We start from the raw sequence: 14,676 nt of genomic DNA on the forward strand, positions 1-14,676 counted from the left end.
TAGATTTTTGAAATATTGAGGAGTTGAGGGCTATGAGGAGCTGGCACGAAAGAGGAGTTGAGGCCTGGGGCAGTCCAGCCACGATCTCACTGAATGACGGGGCAGGCTTGAAGGGCCAAATGGCCTACTCCTGCTCCTATTTCTTATGTTCTTATGTTCTTATGTAGCCAATAATAAATCTAATAGGGAATTCAGGAGAAACTTCTTTACCTAGAGAGTGGTTATATTGTAGAAGTCATGATCACAAGAAGTCGTTGGAGTGAATAGCAGAAATGCATTTAAGGGTAAAATAGATAAACACCTGAGGGAGAAAGGAATAAAAGGCTATGGAATGTTGTTGCTTATTATAAGTGGAATTGAATATATAAATAGGGATGTTTTGCTACATTTGTACAGGGCATTGGTGAGACCACATCTGGAGTACTGTGCACAGTTTTGGTCTCCTTATTTAAGAAAGGATATAAGTGCCTTAGAAGCTGTTCAGGGAAGGTTCACTTGATTGATACCTGAGATTGGGGGGTGGTGGTGGTTATCTTACAAGGAAAGGTTGGACAGGCTGGGCCTGTATCCATTGGCGTTCAGAAGAATGAGAGGTGATCTTATTTAAACTTTAAAGATCCTGAGGGTACTTGACAGGGTGGATGTTGAAAGGATGTCTCTCCTGGTGGGAGAGACTACAGAACTAAGGAACACCATTTAAAAATAAGAGGTCTTCCATTTAAGATGGAGATGAGAAAAAACTTGTTCCCTCAGAGAGTCATGAATCTTTGGAATGCTCTTCCCCGGAGAGTGGTGGAGATGATTGAATAATTATAAGGCAGAGGTAAATAGATTCTTGACTAACAAGGGTGTCAAAGGTTATTGGGTGTAGGCGGAATGTGGATTTGAGGCCACAATCAGATCAGCCATGATCTTATTGAATGGCAGAACAGGGTTGAGTGGCCGAATAGCCTACTCCTGCTCCTAATTCATATGCTCATATGTTATGGTGATAGGGTTAGCTAAATAACTGTGGGAAGAGGCTCATGTGGATCCTAAAAACCAGCATGGACAAGTTGGACTGAATGGCCTCTTTCTACGAGTACATTCTATGTGATATCTATTTCTACTTAAATTAAAGCATTGATCAAAAAGCAAATTTGTCAATAGCTGACCATTTCATTCAGGGAGGTTACAGATTGGTTAGTGTAGGAAATTGGAAAAAATCTCACTGTTGCAATCGGGTTCATGTTCTGAGGTTGTGGCTGAGGCACATTGATGGGGTGAAGTACATGGATTTGCTTTAATTTAAAACCTCCTGAAGAAAATGCATTGGTAGTGCCCCTTTAATAGAAATAATGGAACAATTACCAAGTGCTTCATGCAGCATTTAGACCACTTCTGATGAGGGCTTTATTTTGTTTGGACTGAATTTACTTCTTTGTTTTTACATTATTTTTACTGTGGATGCAAAAGATCTTGAAATTCCTGGAGCCAAAGTGGGTGAAAAGCCTGAATTCTGCTGGGGGAGGTGAGATGCCAGAAAAGGTATGTAATAGCCAGAGAGAGCAATGTAGAAGAATTTCAGGCTGAGCTCAGTTACACTGACATTCTGCTGAGAGCTGACATGAGATGCAATGAGGCCTCAGGAAGATCCCACAAGCCCCCAAGAGAAACATAATCAATCCTGGTGGGTTCATCTTTGAAATGCCTGAATATTGCTCATCAGGAGTCAAAATTAAGCACTTCTTTGGTTAAGAAAAGCCTCATGGGCCTCCCTTTTGGAGTGGCTTGACGTCAGCAAGTTTGGGGTGGTACTTCTATTGCAGCTCCCATCAGTCACCTAGGCATGGGCTAGATGCTTTGGCCTGGAGCTAATGCATACAGGGGTTCCAGACCGCTGGACTTGTGATAAGGTTTCTGCAGAGCATGCCCCCATGTAATCCTGGGCCATTATTTTTAAGCAGATACGGAAAGGAAAACTACCTTAAGAAAGGCTTCTTTCTGCTCCAGATGTTTACTTATCAGTGGTGTCACATGGTCAGACTCAGCATTTGGCCCCAGTTTATCTTGGCCTCTACACCAGTCTTCATCCCTCCTGTACTCCTGTTCTAGACTCTCAAGTACACTGCATACCTAATATCAGAGAACAAGCATTAGACTTGACAGTTCAACACACACACACAGCTTCCAAGGCTGAACAATTGTACAGTCAGCTTGACGTGGATGACTTTATGGTGCCAGCCTCAGTTCAATAATGGCACTCTCATCTCTAAGTCATTAGATCAAGAATTCTAAGTCCCAATCCAAGAGCACATAATCTAGGCTGATATTCCAGCACAATGTTGAGGGAGAGCTGCACCATGAGAGGTGCTGTTTTTCAGAGGAGATGCTTTCCCTCTTAGGTCAGTGTAAAAGACCGGATGTCTATGTAAATTTACATGTCTAGAATACACGTTGAATACATGTATTTGAAGAACAGAAGAGACCTCCTATTGTCCTGGCAAAGATATATCTCTGATGGGGCCTGGTGGACAGATTGCAAGAGGGAACTGAAGGCGTCCAGGAATTTGGGAAACCTGATGCTGGAAACTGACATAAACATCATCTTCCCCATTTTGCTATCAAAAAAGTTATTTATCTCAGTTGTACTCTGAAATTATACCAATGATGTATCGAATTTATGAACCAGTGTTTCTCTGTGAAATAATGACTTAATCAAATTGGTGAGCACAAAGGTACAAGGGGCATCCAACTGAAAACTGACCGTAACATAGCATTTGACAATAAGTTGGAGAAAAAGATAAGGCTTCTTCAGTTCTATTGCAGAATTACAGCTTCAACACCTTAAATATCAAAATATAATGACTAAATAAAATGCATGTTTGAATTTTCTACCTGTTCAGATGTCTTATAGAAAGCCACAGATGCATTGACCAGTTTGAGTCTGTCCTCCATCTTCAGCATTAGCTGTTGCCAGTGAAGTGCCACTTTCTCAGCGCATTCCCTGATAGCATCTGAGTCATAATGCCCAGCCTGTAGCATGGTCTCAGCCTTCTGCTGTACCTGAAGAGCACTTTGGTGGGTTTTCTGCAAAGAAGTGGCATGAAAGAGGGACTATGTGTAGGGAGGAAAGAGAGGTTTGCATAGAAATGCCAGACAGGTGGTAAAAGGGATTAGGTGTGAGTAATGAGATGTGGGAAAGTTAGACATTTTTAAAGACTTGCAATGAATTGTTAATTCCAATAACCAAAAATAATAGAGAGGAACAATAATATTTTAAGTGACATAACAAAGTTTTCATTCTGGGCATGCTTTGGTATTAATACTTAGATTTTATCTCAATCTGCACAAAAGTATAAATATATTAAAAATTGAGGACATCAGCCCATATGTGAATCCATAAATATTGTTGTTTTCATTGTTCACTAAATAGAGAAAAATACTATATGAATGACCCAACTGTACAACCATCTAGATGGTGGCCAATTTCAATGGCACATGGAAAAGGAGTGAATCAAGTGGCAACAATGAAAGGCAACGTTTTCCTCATTTTCAGTGTTTTCAAGGGTTAAAATCAAACAGCAAATAAGATAATTCCAACCAACTTGTTTGGCCTGAGAAAGGGAAGCAGGTGACATATTTGCTATAGATTTTTTTAAAAAATTCAGGCATGTATTACCTCTGCATGGACCTGTCAACCTGTCTGTGGAGACACAGGCCAGGATTTTCTGTGCCCGCTGTAGTCAGGCGTGTTCAGTATCATGAGCGGACAATATGGTGAGAAGGCCAAAAATCAGTTTCACAACATCGTGAAACCAGTTTGAGATCGCCACTCCGCCCACCAATGGCGGGTCACGTTTCCCGCCATTGGACGTCAGGAACCTCATTGTAATACACCTGCATATCATTATATGCCCAACCTGCCAGAATCATCCCCCCTGCTGGACCATCACACCAACGTGTTTCACAACAGCATATAAAAGGCAAAATACTGCGGATGCTGGAAATCTAGAGCAAAAACAAAAATACCTGGAAAAACTCTCAGAGGCTATGTGAAGATCTACGGAGTGTCCCCACTGCATGTCATCATCTTCCTCCTGCAATTGAGTGACTTTTAGGGCCTCCACTGTGTCTCCATGACAGGGGCTTTATCATAGAGGGTATGTACATTGCAATGAGCCAGACTGGAGCCAAACGTTCATAGATGAAATATGAGGGACTATGGTGTATCCTCACTGCATGTCGTCATTATCCTTCACAAATCTAGCAGCTATGAGGGCCTCCTGAGCGCGCCTGCCTCATCTGGCTAGTGCAAGGGCCTCCTCCCCATCATCGTCGCCTTTGAGGACTTCCTCACTCTCATCCCTGTCTGCGTCCTCCTCATTGGAGGAGACCTCCTGCTCCTCCATCTCCTCCTCAGCCAGCTCCTCTCCCCATTGTAGTACCAGGTTGTAGAAGGCGCAGCAATCGACGACAATACATGACATCCTTCCTCTCCCTCCCAGAACAATGATAGGGTCCCCCTTGTCCTCACTTATCACCCCACCAGCCTCCGCATTCAAAGGATCATCCTCCGCCATTTCCGCCAACTCCAGCATGATGCCACCACCAAACACATCTTCCCTTCACCCCCCACCGGCGGCATTTCGCAGGGATCGTTCCCTCCGGGACACCCTGGTCCACTCCTCCATCACCCCCTACACCTCAACCCCCTCCCACAGCATCTTCCCATGCAACCGCAGAAGGTGCAACACCAGCCCCTTTACTTCCCCCCTCCTCACCATCCAAGGGCCCAAACACTCCTTTCAAGTGAAGCAGCATTTCACTTGCACTTCTCTCAATTTAGTCTACTGCATTCGCTGCTCCCAATGCGGTTTCCTCTACACTGGAAAGACCAAACGCAGACTGGGTGACCGCTTTGCGGAACACCTTCGGTCTGTCCGCAACCCAGACCTCCCTGTCGCTTGCCATTTCAACACTCCACCCTGCTCTCATGCTGACATGTCCATCCTTGGCCTGCTGCAATGTTCCAGTGAAGCTCAACGCAAACTGGAGGAACAGCACCTCATCTAGGTACTTTACAGCCTTCCGGACTGAAAATTGAGTTCAACAACTTTAGATCATGAACTCTCTCCTCCATCCACACCCCCTTTCCGATCCCCCTTGTTCCAATAATTTATATATATTTTTCTTTTCCCACCTATTTCCATTATTTTTAAATGTATTACCATCCATTGTTTTATCTCTACCTTTTAGCCTATTTCAATCCCCCCCCAACCCATCCCCACTAGGGCAATCTGTCCCTTGCTCGTCCTGCTTTCTACCCTTACTGTCCCCATTAGCAAGTTTCTTAGACAATATCACCACCGTCAACACCTCTTTGTCCTTTTGTCTATGACATCTTTTGGCTATCTCCACCTATCGCTGGCCCTCTATCCAGCTCTACCTGTCTCACCCCCCCTTAAACCAGCTTATATTTCACCTCTTTTCTATTTTTCCTTAGATCTGATGAAGAGTCATTTGGACTCAAAACGTTAACTGTATCCCTCTCCGCAGATACTGTCAGACCTGCTGAGCATATAAAAGGCATCCACTTGGTGGGCTGCACTTTGAGGGGAACTCAGAGGTGAGTACACAGTAATGTTGTGGTGCGCTCACCCGGGTCCTGCTGGACTTCAAGTTTGATGTGCGTTTGCGGGGGTGGGGGGGGGACGCAAGGGTTGCCCTGCGGTTGAGGCGACTTTGTGGGGGAGGGTAAGGGCTGTCCTGCAGTTGAAGATAGTGCACAAGCACGTGCGGGGTACAGAGGGGGGGTTGAACGAGGTGAGCGGTCATGCATTAGGGAAACCTTGTATAAAGTGACCATTCCTCTGCAGCTGAGACAGTTAGCGCAGCCACATCGATATGCTTGGAGTTGGGCCTCCAGCTTCTCTGCCCACTCAAGCAACGCAGAGGCATCAAAGTGCCACCAAGTGCTCCAGAGCTTTTCACCCCTCGGGCACAGGCTACAAAGTAATAAGTGTTTTAGTGGACTGCAGAACAGTTGGACGACTGGATATGGTGTACAATCTCCTTGCTAAAGTTGGCCATGGAGCAGTCACTGGTGGAGGTGCTCACAGCCCTTTACAATGTCATCATCCTGGTTTGGACCAGTCTCCCCCATAGTTCATGCTAACAGTGCAGCCTTGCAGCACAGGCTAGGAGAATGCCTGTGCTTGAGCTGAGAGCACAGCATGTAGTACAATGGGGAAAGCTGCCTCCAATCGCTCGGGTGGAGTGGTGCGGAGGTGGTGGGGTTTCGGGCAGCCATGCATCGCAGTAATCTCTGGCCATCCAAGTGGTGGCCAGCACTCTCCGGGATGCGTGAAGGGGCTCTCGGACTTAACCAAGACATTTTCTTAGTCCATCCATGCTAACCTACGCATCCCTCTCTTTCATCCTTCAGGAAGAGTACATCAGGATCATGGAGCCTGTGACCTAGCTGTGTGCCTGATGGCCTACAGAGAGCGAAGACGATGGAGAAGAGAGCGACTGAGGCTCCTGGCTGCGCAGAGGAAGGAGCAGCACTCTCTGGAAGAAGGGGCAGTTGGTGCTCCTGCACACGCTGTCGAAGAGCCACAGCAAGCCGTTGCTGGTCAGTGCCTAGCTAGCCCCAGGGTCTATAGGTGCCGCATTTCATTCCTGTGGATGACCAACAACCAGTGTCGATGAAGACTGCGCATGTCTAGGGAACTGGTTGGTCACATCTGCCAGCTACTGCAGGATTTGGCACCATGGGGACAGGGAGGGCATCCACAGCCAGTGGCCATTAAAGTGACTGTGGTGCTCAATTTCTATGCCAGTGACTTTTTTCAGGGATCCACAGGTGACCTCTGTGGGATATCACAAGCCTCCACCCACAAATGCATTCATGAAGTCATGGATGCCATCTTTGCGAGGGCACACAACTTTGTGCATTTTGCCCAGGACCAGGACAGACAGGATGCAAGAGCGATTGGATTTGCCCAGATCTTGGGATTCCCACAGGTGCAGGGTGCCATTGACTGCACTCACGTGGTGCTCAGATCTCCATCGCAACACGTGGTCAACTATGTCAACCGCAAGGAATTCCATTTGCTGAATGTTCAGCTGGTTTGCAACCACTACAAACGCATCCTGCAGGTGTGCACATGGTTTCCAGGGGCTGTGCACGACTCCTACATTCTCAGTCGGTCACAGGTCCCTGGAGTCTTCCAGGATCCAGAGAGGCTGCAGGGTTGGCTCCTCAGGAACAAGGGCTACCCGTAGGGGACGTGGTTGATGACACCCGTGCGGCGGCCTCAGACTGCAGCAGCGTGAAGGTATAACAAGGCTAATGCTGCAATTTGCAGCTTGGTGGAGCAGACCATCAGGATGCTGAAAATGAGGTTCTGGTGCCTGGACTGGTCTGGTGGAGCCCTGCAATCTAGTCCACAGATGCTGTCACGTATCATTGTCGTCTGCTGCGCCCTCTACAACCTGGCGCTACAATGGGGAGAGGAGCTGGCTGAGGAGGAGATGGAGGAGCTGGAGGTCTCCTGAGGAGGTCTCCTGAGGAGGACGCAGACAGGGATGAGGATGAGGAAGTCCTCGAAGGCGATGATGATGGGGATGAGGCCCTTGCACTAGCCAGATGAGGCAGGCGCGCTCAAGAGGCCCTCATAGCTGCTAGATTTGTGAAGGATAATGACGACATCCAGTGAGGATACACCATAGACCCTCATATTTCATCTATGAACATTTGACTCCAGTCTGACTTATTGCAACGCACATACCCTCTATGATAAAGCCTCTGTCATGGAGACGCAGTGGAGGCCCTAAAAGGCACTCAATCACAGGAGGAAGATGATGACATGCAGTGGGGATACTCCATAGATCTTCACATAGCCTCTGAGAATATCTGACTCCTGTCTGGCCAAGGGCAGCTTGCTTGCATTCTGTGATCAGGGTCATATCATACAGCTGCAGCCATGAAACTTTAAAAGCGTCTGATCTTTTGTCCACCTTCAGCACATGACCCCTTCAGGAGCACTGCGTCACTGGTCACAGATGCTGAAGAGATGGGGGCCAGCTCCACCTTGAAGGTGCTCAGAGCATACAGAGAGAATGATGGAACTCGGTAATGCCTGCCCACGACACTCTGGCAGCAATGATAAGCACTGTCAACGTGCAGGCATCAGTAACGTGTCCAGTGAGCGTGAGGCCGAACTATCACTTTGGTCTGAAGGCTGCACAAAGCACAGGGAAGATGCCCTGGACTGAGACACCTGCCTTATCTTGTGCAGAAAGGTTTCACATCTGAGTGACACAAACCCTGCTCATCAGAACAAGGAGCCATAGGCAGGGGGACATTCTTGGGAGTTTGTTGACAATAGTGAGCATTATGCACAAGTGATTAACATCCATACCCAGGCTGTGCAACTAAATCTTCTTAACCTTCCTAACCCTGCCGCTACATCTTGGTGTTCCCCTGACATCCACAGCGGAGGAGGACGCAGCCTGCTGACAGCTATGCCCTGTCTGTGATGACCTTAACAGGCGTCCTTTGGAGGGCTGAGACCGGGAGAGCCGTGGCCTGCTGTCAGGGGCCTGTTGCGTGGCAATGGCACCCTTGTCGAGCTGTGGAGCTGGAGCAGTTGGGGTCACAGAAAGAGGGGATTGGGATGGGCCGGACACTCCCGGAATCACCTGAATGGATGGCCCCAGAGTGTGCACTTGTTGATCCTCCACCCTATGGATGCCCGAGGGCCCAATGCTGACTCCTTGGGGAGAAGGGGTAGCTGGACGGAGGTCAAGCTGCCCCGCACCCCTCTCGTGTACATACTGTTGGAGGCCAACTATGGCATCAGTGATGGAGTTGAGCCCGCACAGCGGTGCAGGAGCAACATCCTTGACCAAGGTCTCCATGGCGGCCACCATCCTACCAGTGTTGACCTCGGTGCATTGGCATGCCGGTGCTATCACCTCAGCCTGAAGACGGACGGACTCTTCCATCATGCCTTGCAATCTGAGGAGTGCAGCAGACATCCCTTCCTCATGTTCCTGAGCTTGCCTTTGCAGCTCCAGCAACTGTGACATGACCAAGTCCATAGGCTCGTCATCTGACTCGGACTCAGCAAATTTCTGGCCTTCAGCAGTCCTCCGAGGGCCAGAAACCTGGGAAGTCCCTGCCGCCACCTGCTGCGGATCACACAGTGCAATGTGCACACCAGATTGTGATCCCAAGACTACTGTAAAACTAAGTCCCACCAAGGTGTGTGTCTCTGCACTGCTGGAGGGTGTGAGTGAGCGCTGTGATGGGACTTCAAGGAGGGTGCCTTCAGATTCCTCTTCAGAGGTTTCTTCAGGGCTTGATTGGAGGCCCTGGGTCATGGATTCCGTCGGCTGTTTGGCAGATGTGCCTACGAAAGCAAGAGGAGTGCATGGAAGTGGCCTGTGAAACAGGATACATCAGTCACAGCATGGTTGTCTGATGGGTGTTGCACTGTTGGATCCTCACTTGGTAGAGTACCACCGAACTCTCCGTCAGCACAGGACTGGTCCAGTTCATCACTGGCCAGCTGGGTGGGTCTGTTTTCAAAGTCTGTGAGGACCTGTGCCAGCTTGTCTTGCATGAATCTGGAAGGAGATAGTGTAAGCAGGACGCCTGCCAGGCCAGATTATAAGTATGTCTGGCATGTGTGGGTGTTGAGTGGTCCCATGGGTGGGATGAGGACAATGAAGATGTGTGTGAGAGAGTGAATGGTGATGTCCCTTGAACTGGCAGTGAGTGAGGACCCTGTGGATGTGTGATGGCGTTGTGAGTGTGTGAGTTGAGAGTGAGGAGAAGAGTGACTTACCCTGGCGGGATGGAGGAGATCATCCATCCTCTTGTGGTACTGGGTGGCTGTCCTCTTTTGAAGGGCTTTGGCACTGACCACCACTGCCACCGCCTCCCAAGCCAGATTTGTGAGGTTGCTGCCCATCCTGCTGCCAGAGCAGGGGTAGAGGACATCACGGTGAGACTCGACTGCATCCAAAGGTGCTCGATGGATGTGTCACTGAACTTGGGGGCTGCAGTCTTTTTGCCTTCCAGGGCCATGTCTTCTTTGCAGCAGTTGTGGGCTGGAAGCACTGAGATATGTGCATGCAGCTGAGTTTTAAATATGGTGCCTGGTGTGCTGAAGCGGCGAGGTGATGGCGTGGTGGGCAAATGAGAGCCCGCCCGCCCAGCATGGAAACGATGTGTTTCCCACAAATGCATAATTAATGTGGCAGGTTTGGGACGATACAGCATAAAAAGCTGCCATTGTGGCCTGCAGGTAAAACGTTATGTTACCCGCCCGCTATTGCAATTAGTGCAAATCTGGGACAATTCCCCCCCACAGTGTAGCAAAATTGCCCTGTGAGGTGCCCAAAACAAATCTCTGTCCAGTTTTGTGCTTGTCACCTTTTCTGTCAAGCTCATTCACACAGAAAAGAGGGTACAAAAATAGCACCTGGAACTAGATGTGGTTTTGTTCTGCAAGGGATAAATTGCAGACGTTTTGATCAAATAGGATGTTTTACCATTTTGGCAAGAGCTCTAATGTGCAAGGAGCATCTGCCAGGAGTTCATATAAATAACATCCAGAGACATTCCCTTATCTAACACTTTGGTAACCTTCTCAAAAAATTAGACTAAGTTAGTTAGGCATGACTTATCTTGAACCTCTCTGATTACTTCATATTTGTCAAAAATCAAGCCCTCCATACCAAAGCCCATTGTTAAATCAGGTTATTAGAAATTAATGCAATATAAATCAATTGATTGCCATCTTTATAATAGGGGAAGGGAATTTTGGGTACTGCAGGAGGCACTGTATTGTTTCACCTTGAATTGAAAAATTGCCATTGTCAAACTAGAATCTAATATGGGCAGAGTGACTGAGCACTAGGACAAATATGAAGTAATCAGAGCGGTTCCAGATAAGTCATGCCTAACTAACTTAGTTTAATTTTTTGAGAAGGTTACCAAAGTTCTAGATAAGGGGATGTCTCTAAATGTTATTTATATGGACTTCTGGCAGATGCTCCCTGCACATTAGTGCTCTTACCAAAATGGTGTCCAGGACATCTCACACCAGGATTGTGCACATACACCGTAGATGCCATTTTGGAGCCAAAACAGTATTCATTGCACCAAATAGCTAAATTCTACAGCCCAAAACTGAAATAGTATTTTTGTTTACTCTTGTTTGGTAAGAGTACCAAGAAAAATGGAGCAAAGGTGGGTAGGTGAAATTGAGGTTAGCCATGATCCAGTGGAATAGTGGAAGCAGCTTAAGCCGCTGAATGTCTTTTTACTGATCCTCTTCTAAATGTGATAACTGACTGGGTTTAGTTCTACACTTATTAATAGAGCAATTCATTCTGATTTTTTGTGGCCCATCCAACCTTACAGTTGGCGGACGGGCGAATCGGCCAGGCAGCCTTTACATTTTTCAAGAAACCTCATCCAAGGGTGGGATGAGGTTTCTGTTTTGAAATAAAATAAAAATAAAAATCTGCGGGAAACATTTTTATCACCTATATTTTCAAGTGCCTGATTCTGATGCTTGGACATTTTTTCCGGCTTTTTGAAACTTTGTTTGATGGTTTTCGGGTCTGCAGCTCCCTGAGGCAGCTCTCTGCCTTCAGGAAGCTTTCTCTCAGTGCTCGCCCACGCCCATGTTGACATCATCGCCCGGCTTCTTCCCATCCCCATCCCTGCAGCGCTGAGGCTCGGCGGTCTGTTTCCCGGCTGATCCTGGGCCCACCGATCGCACCTGACTGCCCAGCTAAAAATTCAGGCCACTGTTTTCCTTTCCTTTCCCTCCCAGAAGATGCTGACTGCGGCTGAATTCAGCTCTATACTCACTCACTCACTGATGTGTTACACTAACACAGTAACCTCAAATTACAAGTAACTCCATGTTACACAAGTATTGAATAGATCACTCATATGGCTTTTTCTCTTTCAGCCTCTTTAATGGTACTGCTACCTTTCAGGCCCCAATTGTACTCAATCTTCCTATCCTCACTGGCTGTGCATAGGAACATAGCACAGAATTCAGTCCTCAGATTCTTTCTGCCATTCAATTCAATCAAGGCTGATTTAAGGCTATGCCGCCTTGTTCTACACTCTCCCACCAGGGGAAATAGTCTCTATCTATCCTATCAAATCCTGTGACCATCTTAAACAACACAATTAAATCACAACTTAATTTTCTACTTTCAAAGGAATATAAGTCTAGTCTATGTAATGTGTTTAACACTTTTAGGCCCAGTATCATTCTGGAGAAACTCCATTACTGCTCCAAGGCCAATATATATCCTTCCTGAGGAGTGATGCCCAGAACTGAACAGAATGTTATTAAAAAGGGGTTTAACCAGAGCTCTGTACAGTTGTAAAATTGACTTTCACCCTATTGAGCAACACAAACAAACATGGGTCTGTCATGCAATTCTTTGGGATAATGTCTCGTGTATCATTACATGGAGTGAAGGAAACAGAAATACAAGGATGGCCTATTTGTGCAACATAATGTAATACTGGAGTACTGAAACAGAGAGGGCAATTCCTCATATATGAATTTTCAATTTGAACGGTATGAAACCTCAGGAAGGAGATACCATTTTCACAAAACCAGAGTTACTAAACCATTGGCCTTAATAATGACTTTTGCTGAAAATTTGGTGGAAACAATTTTTAAGGAACTGTATAAATTTAGCAAATAAGAAGACTGATAGTTATTCTAACAGCTTCAGTATAAAGAACACTATCATTCTATCAGTCCATTAGTGCCTTCTGGCTGATTTTTATCACACTATGATGCATTAGAACATGTCTTTATAGGTTGGGAGATCATTTTATATGAGTTAGATAAACTCAAATCATTCATACCTCCTTTGCTACTTTTGCAGGCCATTTCCTCAGAACTGTTCCTATATGCCATAACTCAGCTGGCTGCTGCCCAATAACCCTGTTTAGACATGGAAATGGAGTTTGCACTGCAATTCTGGCTAAGTTATAGCAAGTGGGTCAGGAGCAGCTCTGAGGAAATGACCTTCCATTTAGTCACATTACATTTATTACTTTTAAGAGGTTTTTGGATCAATCATATGTCTGCAACAATTCATCTGGGTTTCACTCTCTATATATCTGAATGTTCTAAGGAAATGTGAATCTATATTGTGTTACAGTATAAAGCAAGTAAAAATAAACGTGTGAAATGCCAACACTACATCTGGAGCTGTTTGTTGGTCTTTATAGGACACAGGAAGTAAATCCATTTGATATTACAGAGCACAAAACCTTCACAACTCAGCTTCAATTTAAATCCCAATTCAAAAGTATGAATTACCTCTATGGCCAGCTGAAATTGCTCATGTTCTCGCTGAAGCTGTTCTGCTTCTGATAGAGAGCTAGCATTAACAAGGCTAGCATTGAGCATGGATTCTCCATTTCGTATCCAGCCTAGTACCTGCAGGAAGAAAAAAGCAAACAGAAGTTCAATATGGTATTTTTTAAAAGCATTTTCATCATAGCATGTTCACTGATTTTCCCTTTCAATTGGTTAAAGATGAATGGTTTCTGAGAGCACAAAGATGTGAAATTCAGTCTTTTACAATCCAGGCTGCACAGTGCATGCACCATGGCCAATAATAATTCCTAAAGGGACCAAAGACAGATGTTTCAATCATTCTTTTGTTAAGAAGGAAAGGAAAAGGACAAATTTGTAAGATTGTCAGGATTACTATTTGTCCAGAAATAATATACAAATTCCCAGCATTGTTACTTTATAAATACAAAACGATTCGTCTCACTCAATGTAAGCACAAGATTTGTGTCTAAATCAAAACAACATTGATAGTTTAGCATTTGTCCAGATAATCAGGTTTTATCGACATAAGCCGCTCATTTGTGATGATGGCCCTATTTTTGATTTTGCAAATGTTTGGGAGAAACAGAAACACTCATTTAGCTACTTCTGTATGGTTAACAAGTATAATCAATTACTTTTTTGTGAATACTATGTTACAATATGTAAGGAGGTGAATGTCAGTTAGGAATTTGCTTGGACCCAAACAAAATGCTGGCTTTTCCATAAACCCATCAGTGTTTAAGCCAACATCCATCAGCTTTCAACCCTTAAAGATATAAACGACAGAATGCAGTAATCCTGAGAAATTTGATTCCACAAGGGAGAGCATAGATAAGGGAATGTTTAGCATTAGTTAAGTAATCTCAAACCTTTGGGAATTACTTTCCATTCAACCATGCTCATTGCCTTCATCAGAAGGTCACTGTACATCATTAAGAATCTTCTACATTTAATCTACTTAACAAAACTGGCCAATAACTTCTCTTAATTTGAAAATGCAAGTCATTTGATTAGTTCAGCACAGACTGATGCAACCTCCTCCCCCCACGATTCGCACTAAATTAGTCACTAATAATTTACTCACATTCAGTGCCATTCACAAATTCAAACTAATAGTCCAACTGGAACATGTGGCTACATTTAATTTGGTTGTTAATGCTAATTAAAAAAGTAAATGCAACTAAACTGATGAGCAAAATCAGTTATGGAATTTTCTTCCGTGATTAATCTTACTCTCATTTTTGTTCACACAATAAATCAGGCACAAGGAAGCAAGAAAAGAAGTTAAATA

At 45.4% G+C, this 14,676-nt stretch overlaps 1 protein-coding gene across 1 annotated transcript in view; it reads right to left on the reverse strand.

Annotated features, from left to right (window-relative positions):
* The window catches only part of kalrna (kalirin RhoGEF kinase a), a 1,015,085-nt gene that overhangs the window by 390,252 nt on the left and 610,157 nt on the right, over positions 1 to 14,676 (reverse strand). The window contains exons 16-18 of the mRNA XM_078552171.1: positions 13,365 to 13,484; positions 2,878 to 3,069; positions 1,966 to 2,115 (exon numbers count right to left, since the gene is read on the reverse strand). Coding sequence (XP_078408297.1) covers positions 1,966 to 2,115; positions 2,878 to 3,069; positions 13,365 to 13,484 — 462 coding nt within the window. The remainder of the gene's footprint in view (positions 1 to 1,965; positions 2,116 to 2,877; positions 3,070 to 13,364; positions 13,485 to 14,676) is intronic.

This window comes from Cetorhinus maximus, chromosome 11, assembly GCF_964194155.1.
Source record: "Cetorhinus maximus chromosome 11, sCetMax3.hap1.1, whole genome shotgun sequence".
Lineage (NCBI taxonomy): Eukaryota > Metazoa > Chordata > Chondrichthyes > Lamniformes > Cetorhinidae > Cetorhinus > Cetorhinus maximus.